General features: G+C 39.9%; 1 protein-coding gene and 1 non-coding gene across 8 annotated transcripts in view; both read left to right on the top strand.

Annotated features, from left to right (window-relative positions):
- The window catches only part of SCAPER (S-phase cyclin A associated protein in the ER), a 532,470-nt gene that overhangs the window by 479,675 nt on the left and 29,611 nt on the right, over positions 1-23,184 (top strand). For all 7 annotated transcript variants that reach the window (XM_047863178.1, XM_047863179.1, XM_047863174.1 and 4 more), the window contains 2 exons: positions 15,175-15,412; positions 21,190-21,339. In XM_047863178.1, coding sequence (XP_047719134.1) covers positions 15,175-15,412; positions 21,190-21,339 — 388 coding nt within the window. The remainder of the gene's footprint in view (positions 1-15,174; positions 15,413-21,189; positions 21,340-23,184) is intronic.
- LOC125169147 (U6 spliceosomal RNA) lies at positions 7,084-7,189 on the top strand. Its single transcript, XR_007153480.1, has one exon. It is a non-coding gene; the product is annotated as a U6 spliceosomal RNA (small nuclear RNA).

Genomic DNA, 23,184 nt, shown 5'->3' with positions numbered 1-23,184 from the left:
AGAGAGGATAGGGTATGATGAAGGCAGACTGTCAGTACATGTATCGGCTCACCAGGTTCAGAGCAGCAGAATATGTCAAGAATGCACCTGCCGTCAGACTCCCACTGCCTGTAGGACTTCGGAGGGCAGGATCTCAAGAAAGGTTTTGTGCACAGTTGTATTGAAGAGCACAGGTTTGGGAGTCAGAACAGCGTGGGTGCAGCTCCTGCTCTCCTAGCTCTGGGCCAGTGGCAGATTCTTTAGCTTCTTAAAGCCTGTTTCCTCACACTGTAAAAGTGAGTTTGATATTTCTTCCCTCCCAGGGTCAAATGAGTCAGGGGAAAATAGGGACTAACACATCTGTCACCACAACCTCTTGCCTGTGGTGCTGTAATATATACTTATTATATGATTCCCTTTTTCCAAAAAGATTTGAGAGGGATTACAGTATATGCAGGAGTTTTTATGAAAAAAAAAATGTAGAACAAAAGAAAATAGGTAGGAAAAAGTAAATCAAGGCAAAAGCAAGTGAAATTAAGGTACAAATCCTATTCACAACAAGGCCCTGATGGACATTTCCTCATGGAATACCTACTGGTGGTTTCTACCAAGAACTTCTATTTTATACGTCAGATTCTAAACCTCATTGGCTTTCACCCAAAATTGACCGTTCCTCCTCACTACCTTATTCTACTCATGATTCTTGTTATCTGACCAGATTCTAAAACCTAAAACCTTAGTGATGTTTAGCTTCTGTCTCCCAGAATCCAATTCAGTCCAATCTGATATAGTCAAAAGAATGCTTGCCTCAGAAATATTTATCCCTATTTATCCCTCTTACTTGATATTTGTCTGCTTCATTCATTCATTCTCTTGTCCTGTGTATTTGTTTTATGTCTTCAACTACAAAGATTTCCCTAAGGAAAGAGACTAAATGACTTAGCAGTTCCCCTCTGGCACCAGCACCAACCTAGAAGCAAAATAAAAACTCAGGAAATAGCTTTTGACTGGCAAAATTAGCAAATACCAGTGTGTATCATTAACCTGTGCCAGGGCCCCATTTCCTGCACCTGCACTTAACATAGGAAGAAGGCCTGCCCACATCTCATGTTCTCCCTCCTCTAAGGTAAGAGGGAGACATCCAGAGCCCTCATTCCTTGGCAAGGAATGAGATGAATTTTTCCTCATTTCCTCCCATTGCTTTGACAGATCTTTATTCATTACTAGTTATTGAGCACTTGATATGTGCCAGACATTCATCAAGGTATTAGGGAGGTGGTAGTGAACAAAATGCCTATCCTTATGGAATTTATAATCTACCGGGAGAAAAAAGTAAAAAAAAAACAATAAACCAATGAACAGTTTGGATAATATTAGCTAGTGATAGCAGTGTGAGAAAATAGCAGGGTAATACAGCACAGAGGCCTAGTCAGGGACTTCTGGAGATGGAGTGGTCAGGGAAGGCCTCTCTGGGGAGATGACACTGAAACTAAGGAGCCAGCCATGTAAAGATCCAAGGGAAGAATATTCTAGTGGAGATGAATGGTAAATTGATGACTCCCAAATGTCTGAGGTGGGTATGTTCCAGAAACAGAGAAGGCAGTATATTGGAATGTGATGAGCAAGAAAGAAAGTGCTAGATGAAGCCAGAGAAGTAAGGCCCGGGAGATGAGGACAGAGAGTGTAGAAGTTTGGGTTTTCTTCTACTTGTGAGGGGAAGCCATTTGAGGATTTTCAGCAGAGAGTGGCATGATCTGATTACTTAAAAAATAAAAAAAGCATCTGTTTACTCTGTGAAGAATGGATGAGAGGCATGAGAACACAAGCAGGAAAGATCAATTAGGAGGGCACTGCAGGCATCATGCAGTCGTGATATGACGTTTTTTTCCCTCCCGGTTACCCACCAGCAGAAGCAATTGCCTTCCTCTGGCAACACATTAGAGCCTCTGGCAGAGCTCCTTCAGCCTAACTGCCAACTTCTTAAGATAGGAGAAGCCAAAACATCAGCAAAACTAGCCAAAACCAGCACAGGGCCCTTTGCTGCTTGCAGTGAACGAGAAAACTGAAGTTGGAAGGTTAGAAATGTCCCATCTGAGAGGTGTTTCTGGACAGCAGCCCTGGCCTGCAGCTCCAGGATCCAGAACTGCATCCTGTTGTCAGGATGTTGTCAGGGCCGCTCACATTCTCACCTCCTGGGCTCCTCCCTGCCCTTCCTTACCTCCACCTTTACTTGTCCCCAGACTGTCCGGGCCCATCAGCTCTCTATCTTCCCTCTCCCTGGGCCTCCATTCAGACCTGTGCCAGAGCCTGGTTTCTCCTCAGTGGCCTCACCCTCTCCCTCCCATTCCCACTGGTGTCCCCTTGGTCTTCCTCTTTCTTCATCCTCTCCCAGGTTGTCCGTTCCAGACAGCAAGAAAGTCCATCTCTTATCATCTGCAACTTCTCTTCCCAGAAAGGTTTCCTTCTCAGAAGTTGCTCTGTGAGTTCAACTGAAACTTGGATCAGGTACTTTGGAAATCCTCCCACGTATCAGCCAGCCTCACCCCACCCAGTAATATTACTCTTTCATTGTCCCTGTATTTTTTCTTCTCTCTAACTGAATAGCCAGATGTCTTCTAATGCTTATACATACATTTTTCTCACCTTCAGCTTTCTCTTGCTCTCTCACCTCCACTAAGTCATCCCCATTCCCTTCATTGGGGCTCCAAATTAGAACTGCATTAAACCAGCTATAGGGTGTGTGTGCCTATGCGTGTGTGTGTGTGTGTGTGTGTGTGTGTGTGCGCACGCGCACACACAGGAGGGTATTGTTAGAAGAATTTCTGTAAGTTTAATATCTGCTTTCAGGTAATGTCTCTTCTCTGGGGTCAAAAATAACAATATAACACCTCTTCAGTTTGAAAATACCCTTTATGGCCTCCAGTTCTGACATAAATTTCCCAATTCCATCAGATGTTCCTCAGATGACACTGCTTCCAGATACTTGTACAACACGAGTCACTTTCTTGAGAACTTCCGATGCATCAGTGTCCTCCTCAATGTAGTATGGCACCCAGTGCTGGACCCAGTGCCCCCAGGGTAGTGGAGCAGGACTAAGCCTTCTAGTTGTGTACGTTGTGTTCCTATTAATTCAGTCAAAAATTGAATTATATTCATTGGCAAACAAGCAACATGATTTCCTCATTTGAGCTGTTAAGCAGCTAATTTGCTAAGCCTTTTCTTCCACTTATCACAGACAGCTGTATTCCAGTCCTCACCTTCTTCCCATTCTACACATATGCAGCTAGTTTTTATAATCTAAAAATAGGATTTAACAGTCATTGATACAAATGTTATCCTTTTTTTAGTTCTCATTTATTTTTAGTTAAACTTTTTTATTGATCACTTCCCTCTCCTTGAAACTGTCTTCACTCAGTTTCTAGGACACCACACTTTGCTGGTTTTCCTCCTACCCCACTGGTTTCTGTTTTTTAGTTTCTTTGCTGATTTCTTCATACCTCCCCAGTGTCTAAATGTTTGAATATCCCAAGTTTCAATCCTCAGACCACCATCTGTGTTCACTTACTGGATGACCTCCTGAGCTTAATACCATGTATGTGTTGATGACTCCCAAATATCCCAAGCCCAGACCACCCCTCTGACCTTAGGTTTGTATATTTATTAAGTCATTCAACAAATAATTTGTTGAGAAGCTACTGTGTGTCAGACACTGTTCTAAGCCCTGGGGACAAAATTGACAGAAAATACCTACCCTTGGGAAGTTAATTGTATCCAACTTGCAATTCATTATCTCCACTTATATGTCTAATATGCATCTTGAATTTAACAAGTTTAAAACTGAACTCCTGTGGCACAAGAACAGATAACTCAAATCAATGGAATAGAATAGAGAACCCAGAAATTGACCCACAAACGTATGGCCAACTAATCTTTGACAAAGCAGGAAAGAATATCCAATGGAATCAAGACAGTCTCTTCAGCAAGTGGTGCTGGGAAAACTGGACAGCAACATGCAGAAGAATGAACCTGGACCACTTTCTTACACCATACCCAAAAATAAAGTGGATGAAAGACCTCAATGTGAGACAGGAAGCCATCAAAATCCTCGAGGAGAAAGCAGGCAAAAACCTCTTTGATCTTGCCCACAGAAATTTCTTACTCAACACATCTCCAGAGGCAAGGGAAACAAAAGCAAAAATGAACTACGGGGACCTCATCAAAATAAAAAGCTTCTGCACCGCGAAGGAAACAGTCAGCAAAACTAAAAGGCAACTGACAGAATGGGAGAAGATATTTTCAAATGACATATCAGATAAAGGGTTAGTAGACTTATCAAACTCAACACCCAAAAAACAAATAATCCAGTGAAGAAATGGCAAAAGACATCAATAGACACTTCTCCAGATGGTGAACCAACATGAAAAAATGCTCCACATCACTCCACATCATCAGGGAAATACAAATCAAAACCACAATGAGATACCACCTTACACCTGTCAGAATGGCTAACATTAACAACTCAGGCAACAACAGATGTTGGCGAGGATGCAGAGAAAGAGGATCTCTTTTGCATTGTTGATGGGAATGCAAGCTGGTGCAGCCACTCTGGAAAACAGTATGGAGGTTCCTCAAAAAACTAAACATAGAACTACCCTACGACCCAGCAATTACACTACTAAGCATTTATCGAAGGGATACAGATGTGCTGTTTTGAAGGGACACATGCACCCCATGTTTACAGCAGCACTATCAACAATAGCCAAAGTATGGAAAGAGCCCAAATGTCCATCGATGGATGAATGGATAAAGAAGACGTGGTATGTATATACAATGGAGTATTACTCGGCAATCAAAAAGAATGAAATCTTGCCATTTGCAACTACGTGGATGGAACTGGAGGGTATTATGCTAAGTGAAATTAGTCAGAGAAAGACAAAAATCCTATGACTTCACTCATATGAGGAATTTAAGAGACAAAACAGATGAACATAAGGGAAGGGAAACAAAAATAATATAAAAACAAGGAGGGGGACAAAACAAAAGAGACTCATAAATATGGAGAACAAACTGAGGGTTGCTGGAGGGGTTGTGGGAGGGGGGATGGGCTAAATGGGTAAGGGGTATTAAGGAATCTACTCCTGAAATCATTGCTTCACTACATACTAACTAATTTGGATGTAAATTTTAAAAAATAAAAAATAAAGTTTAAAAAAAAAAAACAACTGAACTCCTGGTTTTCCTCCTAATGTGCTCTGTCCACTGTCTTCCCCATTTCTATAAATGGCAGCCACATTCTTGCAGTTACTCAGGGCAAAAACCACTGAGCCATTTTTTACTTCCTTTATTTCACACCTACATCCAGTCTATCAGGAAATCCTGTTGGCTTTGCCTTCTGAAGATTTTCAGAATCCAACCACTTCTCACCACATTCATAGCTACCAGCCTGGCTCATCCACCATGATCTCTCAGTTGAATAATTCTAACAGCCTCCTAATTGGCCGCCCTGCTGCTGCCTTGGCTCTTCTAAAAGCTTTTCAACCAGTTAGTTATAGTGATTTTTTAAAAACTTGTCAGATACATCATTGTTCTGCTCAGAACTTTAAAATGGCTTTCTTTCTCATCCAGTAAAATCCTTATAATGTCCTTACAATGGTCTGTAAGATCCTACCTGATCTTCTTCCTGTCCTGTCTGACTTCATCTCCTGTTGTTCTTCCATGCACTCAATCTGCTGTAGCCACACTGGCCTTGATGTTTCTTGAACATGTCCTGCATGTTCCTAGCTCCAAGACTTGAGACATGCTGCTTTTCTGTCTAAAACACCCTGGCGTCAGATATCTTTATGGCTTCCTTCCTCACTTTCTGTAGAACTCTACCTACTTAACACCTTAGAAAAAGCTTCCCTAATCACCTTATATAAAATACTGTTAAACATTCACCCACTTTTTCATTCCCCTTCTCCATGTCCCCTTCTCCTCCAGAGCATTTAGCATACCTGACATACTATATATTACGTATATTTTTTATTTGTTTCTTCTATACTCCCACACTAAAATGTAAGCTTTATCAGGAAAAGGGCATCGCTTTTACTGATGAATCCTAGTGCCTGGAGTAGTGCTTACTACAGAGTAGGTCTTCAATAAATATTTGTTGAATAAATGAATGAATCATGAATAACTAGTCCATTGTGGTAGGCAGAATAATGCTTTTCCTGAACATTCTAACCTACAAAGACAAAATACACATTCTTCTCAAGTGCACATCAGACATGTTCCAAGATAGATCAGCTATTAGGCCAAAGATTAAGTCTTGTGCGATTTAAAAAATAAATATCATACAAACTATCTTCTCCAACTATTACAGAGCAAAGTTAGAAATCCATAATAGAAGTAAAACTAAAAAATTCACAAATTTGTGGAAATTAAACAACACACTCTTAAACAACAAATGGATTAAGGACAAAATCACAAAGGAGATTAGAAAATACTTAGAGATGAATGGAAATGAAAACACAACATATCAAAGCTTACAAGACACAGTAAAAGCACTGTTAAGGACGAAATGTATAACTATAAACATTTATGTTAAAAAATAAGAAATCTCTCAAAACAACCTAACTATACAACTTAAGGAACCAGAAAAAAGAACGAACTAAACTCAAAGCTAGCAGGAAGAAGGAAATGGCAAAGATTACAGCAGAGATCATTGAAATAAAGAATAGGGGCACCTAGGTAGCTTAGTTGGTTGAGCATCCAACTCTTGATTTCAGCTCAGGTCATGATCCCAAGGTCATGAGATCAAGCCCTGTGTCAGGCTTGGCGCTGAGCGTGGAGCCTGTTGGGATTCTCTCTCTCTCTACCCCTCCCCAGTTTACACGTGTGCACTCTCATGCTCTCTCGCGCTCTCTCTCTCTCTCTCTCTCTCTCTCTCTTAAAATAAATAAACATGTTTTTAAAAAAATAAAATAACAATAGAGAAAATCAATGAAACCAAAAATTCAAGTTTTTTGAAAAGAGCAAGAGAATTGACAACCTTCAACTAGATGAACCAGGAAAAAAAGAGAGAGACAGAAGACTCAAATTACTAAACTCATACATGAAAATAGGGTGCTTACGTTGGCAGCACACATATTAAAATTGAAACAATATAGAGAAGATAACATGACCCCTGCACAAGGATGACACTCAAATTCTTGAAGTGTCCCATATTTTCTGTAGTTTAATACAGTATTGCATACTTGAAATTTACTAATAAAGTAGATTTTAAGCATTCTACCACAAAAAATAAAAAAGATAACTATGTAAAAAAACAAAAACTAAAGTAATGGATGTATTAACTTGATTCTGAGAGTCATTTCACAATATATCCAAATCATCATGTTGTACATTTTCAATAAGTTATAATTTTATTTGTCATTTCTACCTCAATAAAGGTGAGGAAAGAAAAGAAAGTGGGAACATTACTATCAATTCTACATAAATAAAAAGGGTTATAAGAAGGTGCTATTAATAATGTATGTCAATAAATTGGATAACCTAGATGAAATGGATAAATCTCTAGAAACAAAAAACCCACCAAGACTAAATCACAAAGAAATAGAAAATATGAATATACCTATATAACTAGTAAGGAGATTGAATCAGTAATCAAAAATCTCCAAAGGAAAGCCCTGAACCTGATGGCTTCAATTGTGAATTCTGCCAAACACTTAGAGAACTAACACCAGTCTTTCTCAAACTTTTCCCAAAAATTTAATGGGAGAGAACACTTCATAACTCATTCTCTGAGTTTCTGGATTCTCTGAATCCAGAACCAGATGAAGACACTATAAAAAGAGAAAATTACAGACTGATACCCCATGTGAACATTGATGTAAAAATGCTCAACAAAACACTACCAAACCAAATTTAGCAGCATGGTAAAAGGATTATACATCATGACCAAGTGGGATTTATTCCTTGAGTGCAAGAATGGTTCAGTACATGAATATCAATCATTGTAATTAGACCACATTAACAGAATGATGGAAACAACACATGATCATCTTAATTGATACAGAAAACATTTGACAAAATTCAGCACCCTTTCATTACAAAAACACTCAAAAAACTGGGATAGAAAGAAAGTACCAACATATAATAAAAACCATATATGAAAAACCCACAGGGAACATCATAGTCAATGGTGAAAGACTAGAAGCTTTTCTTCTAAGATCAGGAACAAGGCAAAGATGCCACTTCTACTACTTCTATCCAACATAGTACTGAAATTTCTAGCCAAAGAAATTAGGTAAGAAAAAGAAATAAAAGGCATCCAAATCAGAAGGGAAGAAGTAGAATATCTCTGTTTGCAGATGATATAATCTTATATATAGAAAACCCTAAAGATTACACACACACACACACACACACACACACACAAATTAAAACTAATAAATGAATTTGGCAATGTAGCAGAATACAAAACCAACTCACAAAAAGCAGCTGCATTTTTTTATATTAACAATGTACAGTCTCAAAAAGGAAATTAGGAAAACAAGTCCATTTACAATAGCACCAAAAAAAAAAAAAACTTAGGAATTAATTTAACTGAGAAGGCAAAAAAGCCTTATACAATGAAAAGGAAAAAACATTGCCAAAAGAAATTAAAGAAGGCATAAATAAGTGGAAGCACATTCCATGTTCATGGATTGGAAGACAGTATTATTAAGATGTCATTACCACCCAAAGCAATCTGTGGATTTTATGTGATCTCTGACAAAATCTCTTAAGACTTTTTTTTTTTTTGCAGAAATAGAAAAACTGATACTAAAATTCATATGAAATCTCAAGGGAGCCCAAATAAATAAAAAAAAATATTGAAAAAAAGAACAAAACTGGAGGACTCAAGTTTTCTGATTTCAAAGCTTACTTCAAAGCCACAGTCATCAAAACAATGTGAAGCTGGCATACAGGCATATATAACAATGGGACAGAACAGAGAGCCCAGAAATAAACCCTCACACATATGGACAAATGATTTTGACGAGGATGCCAAGACCATTGAACGGGAAAGGGGTCTTTTCAACAAGTGGTGCTAGGGAACATGGACATCCACATGCAAAAGAGTAAAGCTGAACACTTTTCAAACGCTATGACTCAAAATGGCTGAAAGACCTGAAACTATTAAACTGAGAAGAAAACACAGAGCAGAAGCTTCAGAACATGGGATTTGGCAGTGATTTCTTGGATAGGACACAAGAGGCACAGGCAGTAAAAGAAAAAGTAGACAAATTGGACCTCAGGAAGATTTTTAATTTGTGTATCAAAAGACAGTATCAACACAGTAAAAAGGCAACCTGGAGAATGGGGTAAAATATTTGCAAATTATATATCTGATAAGGAATAAATATCCAGACACCATGGAAAACTCCTAAACCTCAACAACAACAACAAAAACACTATTAAAAAATGGGCAGGGCATCTGGGTGGCTCAATCGGTTAAGTGTCCAACTCTTGATTTCAGCTCAGGTCATGATCTCACTGTTCCATGGGATCAAAGCCCACATCAGGCTCTGCGCTCATAGCATGGAAGCTGCTTAGTATTCTCTCTCCCTCTCCCTCTCTGCCCCTCCCCACTCACATGCATGCATGCGCTCTCTCTCAAAATAAATGAATAAACATTTTTGTTTAATGGGCACAAGACTTAAATAGGCATTTCTCCAAAGATATACAAATACCAATAAGCACATGAAAAGAAGTTTGACACTACTGATAATAGGAAAATGCAAATCAAAACTATAGTGAGATAACCCATTTGGATGGCTACCATCAAAACAAAACAAAACAAAACAAAAAATAACAAGTGTCAGTGAGGATGTGAAGAAATTCAAACACTTGTGTATCGTGGGTGGGAATATAAATGATATAGCTGCTGTGGAAAATATGGCAATTCCTCAAAAAATTAAAAATAGAATTAGTGAATGATCCAGCAATTCCACTTCTGGGTATATATCCAGAAGAATTACAAACAGGGTTTTGAAAACATTTGTATGCCCCTGTTCATAGAAGCATTATTTACAACAGTTAAAAAATGGAAGCAACCCAAGTGTTCATCAGTAGATAAGTGGATACACAAAAAGTGTTGTATACATACAATGGAATATTATTTATTCAGCCTTAAAAAGTAAGGAAATTCTGACATATTCTACATCATGAATGAAACTTGAGGACATTAGCTAAGTGAAATAAGCCAGTTATAAGAAACTAAATATAGTGTGATGATTCCATTTACATGAAGTATTTAGCATAGTCAGTCATAGAGACAGAAAGTAGACTGATGGTTGCTGGGGGAAGAGGGGACGGGAAGTTATTGTTTAAGGGGTATACAGTTTCTGTTTTACATAATACGAAAGAGTTATGGGGATGGTTGGTGGTGAAGGGTGTACTTCATTATGAGTATATTTATTATCAGTGAACTGTATACCTGAAATAGTTAAGATGGTAAATTTTATGTTATACGTATTTAATATGAAAAAGTGGGGGGAAAAAGAATAATGCCCTGCCAAAGTTATCTGTATCCTAATTCCCCAAAACTGTAAATGTGTTATCTTACATGGCAAAAGAGATTTTGCAGAAATTAAGGATCTTGAGATGGGAAGATTATCCTGGTTTATCCAAGTGGGCCCATTGTAAGTACAGAGGTCCTTGTAGATGAAAGAGAGAAGTGGGAAAGTGAGCATTAGAGGGGTTTGAAGGTGCTGCTGACTTTGAAGATGGGGGAAGGGGCCACAAGCCAAGAAATGCATGTGTACTCTAAAAGCTGTGAAAGGCAAGGAAACAAACTGTCCCCTGGAGCCTTTAGAAGGAACACACCTCTGATAACACCTGGTTTTAGCCCACCCAGTAAGACCTGTTTTGGGTTCTGACCACCCCCCGCCCCCGCCACCCCAGACTGTAAGAGAATAGTATTGTTTTGAGCCACTAGCTTCTGATAACTTGTTCCATCAGCAATAGGAACCTGATACACATTCCTGTCTCTGTTAGACTGTAACCTCTGTAGGACAGGGACCTAGTCTTCCTTGACTGCCCATATCACAGATGGTCACTGTTCCTAGAGCGCAGGTAGTTTGGCTTTTCAAATTGAGAGTATCTGACCAGACGATCCTGCCCCTTGTGCTCACCACAAAGCCTGGTGAATGGTCAGCCTTTTCCAGATTCAGGTCAGCTTTTCCAGAATATCCCAGTCCTTAAGAGCCCCACACTGGACTACCTCTAAAAAATGATTCACTTTTGAACAGTGAAGTTTACATCCATCATTGGGAGAGACAGTGACTTAATCCCACCTACTCCCAATACTGCAGACCAGTAAGTGGAATGCTCAGGGTTCAAGGATTAAAATGGGACATTCTTACAAGATGCCTGGGGATTCCAGCACTGAAGGAATGAACAAAGCCAAAATCCAAGAAGATAAGAGAGCAGTCTAGAAGATCACTGGCACTGAACAAGATCAGGGTTGATGTTACCAAGCCAGAAAAATGGGGATCAGGGAGAAGAGAGCAAACAAGCCAGGAACAAATAGGGAAAAGGGGGCTGTAGTATCTGGAACTGTCACACCTGGCACATAAGTGGTAAAACACCAAAGATGAATGGATGGCATTTGATCCATGCCCATACAAATCACTGCTTTTTTTTTTTTTTTGGCACATCTATACTTTCCTTTGAGGCAAAGTAGGGTTTTCAGGTGCTTGCGCAGGAGTATTGATGGTCCAATTATAGTTATTCCTAATTGAATCTGGCTGTTAATGAACAGAAATGAATATACCACTAAGATCCCTAGTCCTAGAGAACAAACAAAAACACTTTAAAATTCAGTAAAATTGAGAAGATCTCAGAATGTAATGTAATATATTAACTTTCAGATCTGAGTTTTCATATCTTCCATGTATTTTTAAAAGAAAATTCTGTAACTTATGTCTGATATGAATAAGGCCTTTTACATTTTCATTATAAACATTTAGGCTTAAAGTGATTATAACTGACAGTTAAGACCAACGGGAGCCAGTGGCCTGTTCATGGACAAATTATCTGTAATTCAGACTAAATCAAAAGTAAACATTTCCTAAAGTCCTTTCAGCTCTACATTAGTCCTGTGGAAGCCAAATGTAATAGACAAGCCCTTTCCCTTCCTCTCTGTCCTGTGAATTCTATGGGCTCACTTTAAAATGAATAGTCTTTTCTATGAAGCAATGTTATATGCATTTTGAACCATTTCCACATCTAAGTCATCGAATGCTTATTCATTTTTCTGAATCAACATGTTTATTTCATCAGGAGAATGTTGCAAGAGTACCTGGGATGTGTTGTTTCATAGTTTATGAAATAATGGGATGGAGAGAGGAAGAAAGAAGTAGTCTGATGACCTTCACTTTTTTCTTATCTGCATTGTTCTCTTGAAGAAGTAATAGCAGTGAATTCGTGTCATTTAAAAGTTTAGAAAGATTAAGTATGACAAATTGTTTTAAATGACAAAGTTATATTTCTGAGTATCTCATTTGAATATGCTGATAATCAGTTTAAAAACCACACAGGCAGTAAGGGGAAGGCCAGCATTCTGAATCACAGAGCAGTAAAACTGTTGTCACCAGCAATGATGTCACTCATTCCCAAGGCTCCAAAAGACTGTTGGAAATTAACTTTAGGAAGAAATGTCTTCTGACTTGCCATTGGTTCTAAAAGGCAATCAGTGTTAAACAAGCACAGACCCCTTTTTGGAACCTATGTAATAAAGTCAGACATATTAATCTCTACTCATGCCTCTAGTCAGGGTCTGACCCCAAGTTCTTACGGCTACAATGGAAGAAAGCAAGGAAGAGCCAACTGACATAAGCTAACAGTTCGTGTAAAGGTCTAGATGTGCCTAAGAGCAAATAAACATCGTTTCTCAACTTTGTGTTTGTATTGAGTCCCATAAGACAAAAAGTATCTCTCCATGATCATATGAGATTACATTACAGTCTCCATGTACTTTCACAGTGTTCAGTTAACACCCCTGAGATTTGACTTAAGAAAAGGGATGGAGAGAAAAGAAGAGGTCACTCCTGTTTAGCCTGGATGCTTTGGTCCCCAGACAAAGCATTGGCTTTAAAGAGTCAAAAGTCCTTGTGGTATCCTGCTTTTTCCACTGACAAATGTGTATGACCTAAAACATCTCAACGACTCTTCATGTGTGGAGTGAAGGGGATTAATACCTTCACTACCAACCATGAAAAATGAAGAGTGAGGTGAGGTAAAATACGTGAGTGAATTCAGCAGATCCTGTTACCAGACAATGAAAGGACAGTAATTTCTCTTAGGAAACTAAGAGAGCTGCTTTCTTGAGAAGAGAATAAGGTATATAATGTCATCTCACATCCTTAACAATATCAGAAATAATGCACGTTCAAGAAGTAAATACTTACCATGGCTATGAATAAAACTCTTCTTTGATGAAACTAGTAGCAAATCAAAATGAAAAAAATAATCCATTTGGAAAAAACAAGTTATGAATTAGAAAACTAGAAAAGATACTAGAAACTTTCCAGCCAGCACTTCCACATTCTTATTTAATTGGTGGCATCTCTTTTTTTCTTTTTTTTAATTTATTCATTTTGAAAGAGAGAGAGCACAGCAGGGGAAGGGGAGAATGAAGGAGGGACAGAATCCCAAGCAAGCTCCACACCATCAGCACAGAGCACGATGAGGGGCTTGAACCCACAAACTGTGAGATCATGACCTTAGCTGAGATCAAGAGTCCGGCACTTAACCAACTGTGTCACCCAGGTGCCCCTTATTAGCAGCATGTCTTCAGTGTTTCTAAGCTAATGAGATAAGCATAGATCTTTAATAATGCCCCTCTCACATTCCAGATTCCATCTGAAAGGAGCAACAAAAAAGAAGCTGTGAAGGTGGACATGGTGGGCACCTGTATTCATGTTAAAAATAGGGAAGAGTACGGTAAAGGAAGACACTAAACAGGGACTTGTAACCTCTCTTCCTGAGAGAAAATTATGTCTGTGAAACAAGACATGTGGCCCACTTGGAATAGCATGGAGAGGACTGAGGATTTGTACAGAAGTGGCTATAGCAGCTGCAAACCTTACATCTTCTCAGATTCAGACCCAATGGAGAAAAAGTGAGGGCTTTTTTCCAAGCATTTCAGCAAAAGAATCTCCCTCCACTGTGATGTGTGCCATCCCTGAGCCATACTGAACAGCCAGAAGAATAAACTGTGTCTTTTATTACCTTAGGTCCTTGAGTCAGAGTGAATGGGGGAGGAGCCCCACCTAAAGCACGCTGGTTATAAGAGAGAGAGGTAGTTCCTCAGAGAGAAATTTGGGTGCAGTTTCTTTAAAAAAAAAAAAAGTGAACGAATGCTTGGCAGCCACGTTTAGTAAAACTGCAGGCTCTTGGTCACTGGATGCTTCGAATAGACCTGATTCAGGAGTGAGGTAGATTTAGCAAACCCTTGCTGGCTTTACTATTAATTTTAGGAGCTCATTTGCCATTGCTGTTGCTTCTTGTTCACCCACGGCACTGCTTGCGAGTTATTAAGCTGACTTCATGGTGATTTGTATAAAGCTAATCCAGCACTTGCTTGTTCTTGGGAGTCTGGCGCCTACAACCTGCCCTGCCAATATTCCTTGATGATGAACCGTGCTTTCAAAAGCAGGTGAACTGTCTCCTCCCCACCACAGTATACCAACACATTACAGAGCCCTTTTTTTTGAGGCCTCATTTTCCTGGTAGCTGTCTCCCCTGAAAAGATTCCCTTTGTGTATCCAGAAAAGAAACTATGGGATTTCTGACTTCTGAGTCCCAGTAGCTCTAATGGACTCTGTCCAGTTTGCCCAGATGTAGACTCTAAGCAAAGTGAGCCTTCCTAGGCTGCAGAGGACAGGGAGGGTGGGTGGCAAGCTCAGCACTGGCTGCACATTGCTCATTTGCTGCTGCTGCTGCTGCTGCAACAGTGAGCAGGTCTCCCAGGGGGAGAAAAGGGCAAGCCACTGTGCTCTCGGGCAGGGGAAGGCTGCATTTATTCCTTGAGGTTTCTTGTTACCTTATTATACAACTCAGATGGTTTGCTTTTAACGGTCTGCTTGTCTTGTTCCATCTGACCTATAAAAATGCTAACATCCTTTAAGTAGATTTCTTTTAAAGAGTTGAATGTTTCTTTGTCAGGTCAAACAGCGTATTTGACAATAATCGCCAGGATCCCACAGGACTGACCGCTGCTCTTCAAGCCACAGACCTGGCTGGAGTTCTGCACATGCTCTACTGTGTCCTCTTCCACGGCACCATCTCGGACCCCAGTACAGCCAGTCCCAAGGAGAGTTACACTCAGAACACAGTCCAAGTGGCCATTCAGAGCTTACAGTTCTTCAACAGTTTTGCAGCTCTTGATCTGCCTGCTTTCCAGGTACCAAGCATTGGTTAGTGATGGTGTTAACCAACCAAGAGTTAATATTTTAGTGTAGATAATGATGTGAGGTTCCTCTCCTGGATTGGGACATTAGGAGTAAACTACAGTAAAGGAAATCACAATATACATCATTTATTAAGCTACTGTCATCTGGGAACTATTTTAGATACTCTACATATGCTTTCTCATTTATTCTCATGATCGCCCTGCAAAATATTACACCCATTTTGCAGATGGAAAAGCTAGCAGTTATTTGCCCAAGGTTACACGTGGCTATGCCAGGACTGGCACCTATGATTTTCTGATTTCCCCAAATCTGTGTCACTCTGCTACTAGTAAATCTTCTGTGTTGATTTCTTCATAGAAAGGCATTATCATCCCATCAACTTTTATTTTTTTTTTTTTTGATTTTTTTTTTTTGATTTTTTTTTTCAACGTTTATTTATTTTTGGGACAGAGAGAGACAGAGCATGAACGGGGGAGGGGCAGAGAGAGGGAGACACAGAATCGGAAACAGGCTCCAGGCTCCGAGCCATCAGCCCAGAGCCTGACGCGGGGCTCGAACTCACGGACTGCGAGATCGTGACCTGGCTGAAGTCGGATGCTTAACCGACTGCGCCACCCAGGCGCCCCCCCATCAACTTTTAAATGTTAAGGAAAGTCTTACATAAACAGAACCAAAGTTAGATAAATTGTTTTGATTGATATGACTTTCTGTGGATGATTTAACTGATTTGTGTCCGGTGTAAAGTGTATGTATAGTTATACGTGCACACCCCCATAAATTAAGTTTTTATAGCAAAAGAAAGAAAAATTGCTTTATGCTGTAATACCAGACTGTCAGCTTAGAAATAGATTTTTTTTTCATGTGGGAAATTTAATTTTCAAAAACACTGAACCTTTGGAACAGAGCAAGCCCCAAGGAGTAGACTTTCTCTTTCAGTTTATTAACTGTCAAGTGATTTCATTAAAAAAGGAACAAACTTGGCAGATGATGAACCCATAATTTAGATGAATTGCTTTGCTCAGAGGGAGAAAGGGAAAAAGGTTATAGAGATATAAATGTATGAAAATGGTGGTCTTTGGCCATTCCCAACTAGACGAAACACTTGTTTTGTAGCTGATGACAAATGTGGAATTCTTGTCTTCCTGTCATTTTGTGCACAACAGGAAATTAGTGAGTAAGTTGTATCATTGGGCTCAATAGCTTTCAACTTGGTAGAGTTAGTTTATCCATCACAAGGACAGAATCCTGTTTAGGGTTAAAGCATTTCAGTTTCCAAAGCAATTGAACACTATAGCCTTAGATGGTAACTACATAATGTGTAAAGTTCTGAGAGTTTACAGGCACACCTAATAAGGAGATATCTGCTCCAGAAAATGCCAGTGATTCTTGCCTCTGGGTTGAACATCTGTGTTTTGTGAAGACCCAGGCCCATTGTGTTCTGTGTGGAAACAGCTTGGAAATCCGGAGACACTAGTTTTTGTCCTCAGAACATGGAGACCAGCAGTCTACCCATCAACTAGTCCAACTAGAGTGATTTCCGTTGTTACTAGGGATTATGAAAAGAAAATATCTAAAAACTGTCTCTTAGCATCTAGTTTTATAGGTCTTCTGACCAGTATTTATACTGCTGCAGGGTGCTCCACATCATAAGCAAAATCATCTGTATTAAGTCAGCCATTCCATGAGTCACTCTTGAATGTCGGATCCCAGATCCATGTGCTCCCCACACCATCCCTGTGACCTCACAGCCTGGTCAGTCTCACTCAAAAGGAACACCACTGAACTCCAACCAGCCCTGCTCCCCGAATGGCCTTTAGGCACAGTTGCCAATAATGTTAGAAAAATCAAAAGCTTATTTCTGGAGCAAATGTCAAACTAACATAAAGACCAAGATTCTTCCTTTCCAGCTCTTTGCCATATCCAGCCTGAAATGTACCCCCTACTTGAAAAAGCAGCAGGAAAGATACCAGAGTGACTCAAGAGTGTTCAAGCCATTCTTTTTTTTATTTTATTTTTGTAATATTTATTTATTTTGAGAGAGAGAGAGTGCAAGCAAGCAGGAGAGGGACAGAGAAGGAAAGAGAATCCCAAGCAGGCCCCTGCACTCTCAGCAGAGAGCCCCATGCGAGGATCAAACTCAGGAACCTGTGAGATCAGGACCTGGGCAGAAATCAAGAATCGGACACTTAACTGACTGAGCCACCCAGTGACCCCTGTTCAAGCCATTCTTAGAATCAAATGCCCTGCCTACCAAGTAGAATGTCCTGTTCTGGCTGGTTCTTGATAGTTCTCCAGTACATTTGTTTCTTTCCTCTCTGTCCTTCATGCAGCTCCATATTACTCTTAAGTCTCTCTTCCTGTTTTTTTTCCTCCTGCTTTCTTTTATCTTAGTCAATTTGGCCATCATTGTTTCTCATTCTCTCCCAGACACTGTTCCCAGGTATTCTTTTCTCTTTAACAGGTGCCTGGACCAGGGAAGCTCACAGGGGCCTCCCCCTGGCTGCCATCCTTTCAGTACTCAAGGTCCAGCACGTGTGTTTTTCTTACACCTCATCAGTATGTGCAGGGACCCACATGCCCAGAATTTCTAGCATCAGAGCCTTTAATGGTTACCTTATTGTTCCAGTCACTTTTATGCATTTAAAACCAAACAAAAAAAACTTAGTTACAACAACCACTTTATTATGATCACAGATTCTCTGGGTCCAAAATTCAGGCAGGGCTTACCACAGTAGGGGTGGCTTGTCACTACTCTCTGTTATAGGGCTTCAGGTAAGAGGCTCAAATAATGAGGTGGGGGGGGGCAGGTTGACACAGATAGCTGGAAGCTAAATTTATCTGGAGGCCCCTTCACTCTCCTGTTCAAATCGTGGGATGACTTAAAGACTAGGTTCACCAAGGACTGTTGGCCAGAAACACTACATGTGGCTTTTCTGTGTGACTTGGGCTTCTTAAAATGACACGGTGTCTGGGTTCTGAGTGAGTATCCTGAGAGGAAGCTTCCAGAAAACAAATGTTCCAAAAGAAACAGAAGCTGCATGGCTTTTTAGGACCTTGCCTTACAAGTCATATAGCTATATATCAACCATGCTCTTGGTTAAATCATTTATAAGCCTTCTGGATTCAAGGGGAGAAGGCTTAGGCCCCACCTCTCAATGGGGGGACTGTCAAAGATTTATAGACATTTTTTAAACCACTGCACTCTTTTTAGCAAGCTAAAGTAAATCGTCCACACAGTATCATTGATGTAGATGGGTATCTGATCAAGCATGTAATACTCAAGTAAATATAATACAAATATACAATACTTGCATTGTAATGCAATTGAGAGAGTTTGGGAGAAAAGTACTATTTTTCTGATAAATGTGGTCAGAGAAACTCATGTTCTAGTTCATCAAAACAACTTACATGTCAAAAGTGAGATTTTTAGGACCTATGTTAATAAAAGACAGGAAAAGATATTTTAGGTACAGCATGGATCTGACCTCAAGAAAAAATCTGGGAGACAGTTTATGAATTGCCTGTGTGGGTCAAAGGAACTGAAGAATAAAATTGAAATGAGATAAATGGTCTGACCTGCTAAACAGGATAATGTAAGACATGTTGACCATTTGAGTCCCAATGCATCACAAGAATGCAGAGCTCTAATAGGCATCCTCATCAAACCTTTCTGCATCTGGAGTCAGACTGATGTGACTGTAAGCCATTATACCACCAAGTTTTATGACCTTAGAGAAGTCATTTGAACCGTTATGGGCTCAGTTTCTCATCTGTAAAATAGAGATTAAAAACACCTACCTCACAAGTGTGAGGATTAAATGAGATTACATAAAGGCACTGTTCTAGCTAGCAAATAGTAGGCCCTCAAGAAATGTGGACTGGGGGCACCTGGGTGTCTCAGTCAGTTAAGTGTCTGACTCTTGGTGTTGGCTCAGGTCATGATCTCACAGTTCGTGGATTTGAGTCCTGTGTCAGGTGCTGACAGTGCAGAGCCTGCTTGGGATTTTCTGTCTCCCTCTCCCTCTCCTCTGCTCATTTTCTCTCTCTACCCACCCCCCACTCTCTCTCTCTCTCAAAATAAATAAATAAACATTAAATTTTTTTAAATTTTTTTAAAATGTGGACTGACTCAGCTTCTGAAGATAAATAATTTACCCAAACCATTTTGCAGATGTTGATTCAGAAAGTTAACTTTTGAGTGAAGCTTCCCCAGTGCCCCTCCACACTTGTGTGAAGCCATGAACCTGTGTGCTCGTTTTATGTGGAACCCATCATGTGCTAGTAACAAAAGGTTATCCACTAGACTATTTTCTTAGCTTGTTCCATTTCATTGTATACTAATAAGGCTGTCAAAATATTTTTCCCCCTTCAGCAAAGAGTCTGATTTCACTGTGAATTCATATTGGCACAGATGGCCTTGAGATCCCGGATATTGTATATTGCATACACTTTGACAGATTTTACAATTGAAGGTGGTCTCAAGAAACAAATCAATGTACTGACTTGGCAATTAATTCTGACTAAAAAGGAAATATAGTTTCCTTGAAAAATTGGTTTAATTTTTATATTCAAACTTACATGCCCCTTGACCTGCTCTTATCAGTGAAGGTTAAACAGAGGGCACTGGGTCACAGCATGCTGGACACAACTAATTAAATAAGGGCTGAGCTGAGAAGGTGTCACTACTTGATTTAAAGGAGCAGAGCTCTCCTGAACCTCTTTGGGGCTTGAAAAACATTTTGTCTCAGGGCAATGAAACTGAGACAGAAGGCACTCTTAAAATTTAGCAGTAATTTTATTTCCACAATACTCACTAACAGGACTGTGTTTCACCACTGTTAGGCAAAGTGAATTCACTGAAACTTCTAAGCTGCTATGTATCTGACCTGGTTCAAGGCCACCAAGACCTCAAATGAAGAGATGAGTTTAAAACGCTGCCTTTCCCCACAGGCCAGCAGTGGTGCTTCATTCCAGTGTCGGCTGCGAGTGTATTCTGTAGGCTTCGCCTCTCCCCTTTGCCCTCCTGTCGCTCTGTCTGTTTGACATGTTTATTAAATAGAAGCTTCAGGCTGCACAGACAGACCCAGGCTCTCCTCCTGCATCGCCCACCAACAACAGCCCTTTGCCTGTCTGGGGAAAGGATCCCAGAAACCTCATAGTTGAGGGGGCTTCATCGTTTGTTTTTTTTGGGGGGTCAGGGTGTTGTGTTTTTTTACATTCTTTTGGGAACATTGGGTTTATAGGGCTGTTTATTTGAATAATAACCAGTTGTTATTTATATTGCTTTCCTGTTTGAACATAAGTAAATAATTAGAATTGTATTTTTACCCCGGTGTTCAAGAAAATATTTTCTCCTTCAGAAAAAGAAAAGTATTAGAAGTTAGCTAAATGGTAACAGGAGATTCACAGGAGAATTTTAGCATTTTTATATTTTTCCACATTTTCTACAATGAGACTATTTGTACCATGGGAAAAAATAACTTCTTACAAATGGAATAAACAACTATGCTTTAGGTGGATAGTATGTCTTGATCCACAAAGTAAGAGTATTTCTCCATGTCTCTTTTCAGGTTAAATGTTACATTGATTATGGTCACTTATTAGAGCAAGAATCTCTAAACTGAACTGTCAAGCATAGTGCTCTAGAAATTTCCTATGTTTTTCCGGCACCATGGCAGAAAGTGCACAGGGTCCAGTCTTGCTTTGTGATTTGCAGCCCTGCCTGTCCCTGGGATGGGGAGTTCTAACTGCTCCTTGTCTTTGTCAGTCTATTGTAGGGGCAGAGGGCTTGTCCCTTGCATTCCGGCATATCGCCAGCTCTCTACTGGGCCACTGCAGCCAAGTCTCCTGTGAAAGCCTCCTTCATGAGGTCATCGTCTGTGTGGGCTACTTCACTGTCAACCACCCAGATAACCAGGTAAGAGGCCCTGGACAGTTCCTCAGGCAGCTCCCCCAACACTGAGAGTGTGAGGTATTGGATTGAGAAAAGGCAGGCTAGCCTGCTGGAACCCATCTGTCCTGCGTGAGGCCCTTTAACCAGACTCCAAGGACACCTCTCTGCCTTATTCTACCCAAAGAGATTTGATCAGCACTAGATGAGCACTAAGGCTTCCTCTTAGAGTTATAAAAATAAAATTTTTTCAATAAAATATTCAGTACACAGAAGCATCTACTCCCTTACCACAGAGGTTCTGATGTTCTGTCCATATATTTGTTTCATTGTGATGAGGTAGAGTGCATCTTTCAGTTCGGGTCATTTTGCACGTAGCATTAGAGTCGGGTGCTTTCTGAAGCCACTCTTGGCACTTGGCTTCTAGTTGCTTAGGGGGTGCTAGGTGGTGTTGGAGGGGGGCCTGAGAAAGCAGGACTTGGGCTTCTTCCGCTTGAGTCACTCAGAGTAGTTTTATTTTTAACTGTTTGGATTATGTGGTTTCCAAGCAAGATTTCATTTGTAAATAGGGTTCTGCTACTCTACGAACTTGGGAAAACTGTTACTGATTTCGTAAAATAATAATAATGATGATGAGCACCTTATTTCTCTTCATTTTTAAAACCAGAGTAATGGCATAACTAACACATCAAATAGTAGTAGTTCCTGATAGCCTCATTTATCTAAAACCTTCTGCAACCTCAACTGTATGGATTATAGCTGAGAAAAAGGCTTCTGGACAACCATTAACCCTCACTTCAAGCTTAATAAGTTTTATTTTAGGCACATCTCTAACAACGGTTTATTAGCCTGCAGCAAACTAGACCAGGGCAGGAGAAGGACAGGAGTTGGTTATAGTGACAAAGCCAAGTTCAAGGTGAGAGCGGGGAAAGAAAAAATAAAAATAAGGTAGGGCCGAGAACTCAGAAACCACAGCCATCTGGATGAAAGGAACACTAAACCCTGTATTTATTTCCGAGAAGATCTGGATGTCCCCAGTGCTAACCTTGAATGAGCATGGAGGCAAAATGTATGTTCTTTGCATTCCCTTTGAAGAAGGTTGAGGAGCATGCAGTCCATTCTGGAAAGAATTCCATAGTTAAAATATAGAAAATGTGGACCAGAACAAGTGTCATTTATAGAAAAGTTCCTCTTTTCCAGACACTGGTGCCAGGAGAACAGATCTTTTTCACCTCCCCCTCCCACCATGGGAACATTCTGGAAGTGCTTTCCCCTTGCTAACACCCCCCAGGTAGCGATGCATTGTCCTTTCCAGGCCCAGCAGGTTCATAAGTCTCTTACCAGCTGCTCTCACCATCTGAGATAGCCACTGTTAGCATTTTGGCAAGTTCCCTTACAGTCCTTATTCTGAATACTTTTTCCAGTTTTATTGAGATATAACTGACATACAGCTTTGTATCAGTTTTAGTGTACAAAGTGATAATTTGGTATGTGCATATTATACAAGATTAATACCACAGTAAGTTTAGTTAACATCCATCACTTCACATAGTTACAAATTTTTTTCTCATATGGTAAGAACTTTTAAGATGCACGATCTTAGCAACTTTTAAATGTATGTGTGATACAGTACTAGTCAACATGCTGTACACTACATCCCCAGAACATATTTATCTTAGAACTACAAGTTTGTACCCTATGACCACCTTCACCTGTTTCACGTCCCCACCCTTCCATGAATATTTTACGTAGCTGAGATCATACTGTACATACATACTGTTATATCCTACTTTATACACTTAACATTACAGGTCTTCCTTTACTTACACTGGGGTTATGCCCCAATAAACCCATCAGAAGTTGAAAATATCT

This window comes from Prionailurus viverrinus, chromosome B3 (genome assembly GCF_022837055.1).
Source record: "Prionailurus viverrinus isolate Anna chromosome B3, UM_Priviv_1.0, whole genome shotgun sequence".
Taxonomy (NCBI): domain Eukaryota; kingdom Metazoa; phylum Chordata; class Mammalia; order Carnivora; family Felidae; genus Prionailurus; species Prionailurus viverrinus.
Note: the sequence above shows the minus strand (reverse complement) of the source record. Positions and strands in the feature narration are given on the sequence as shown.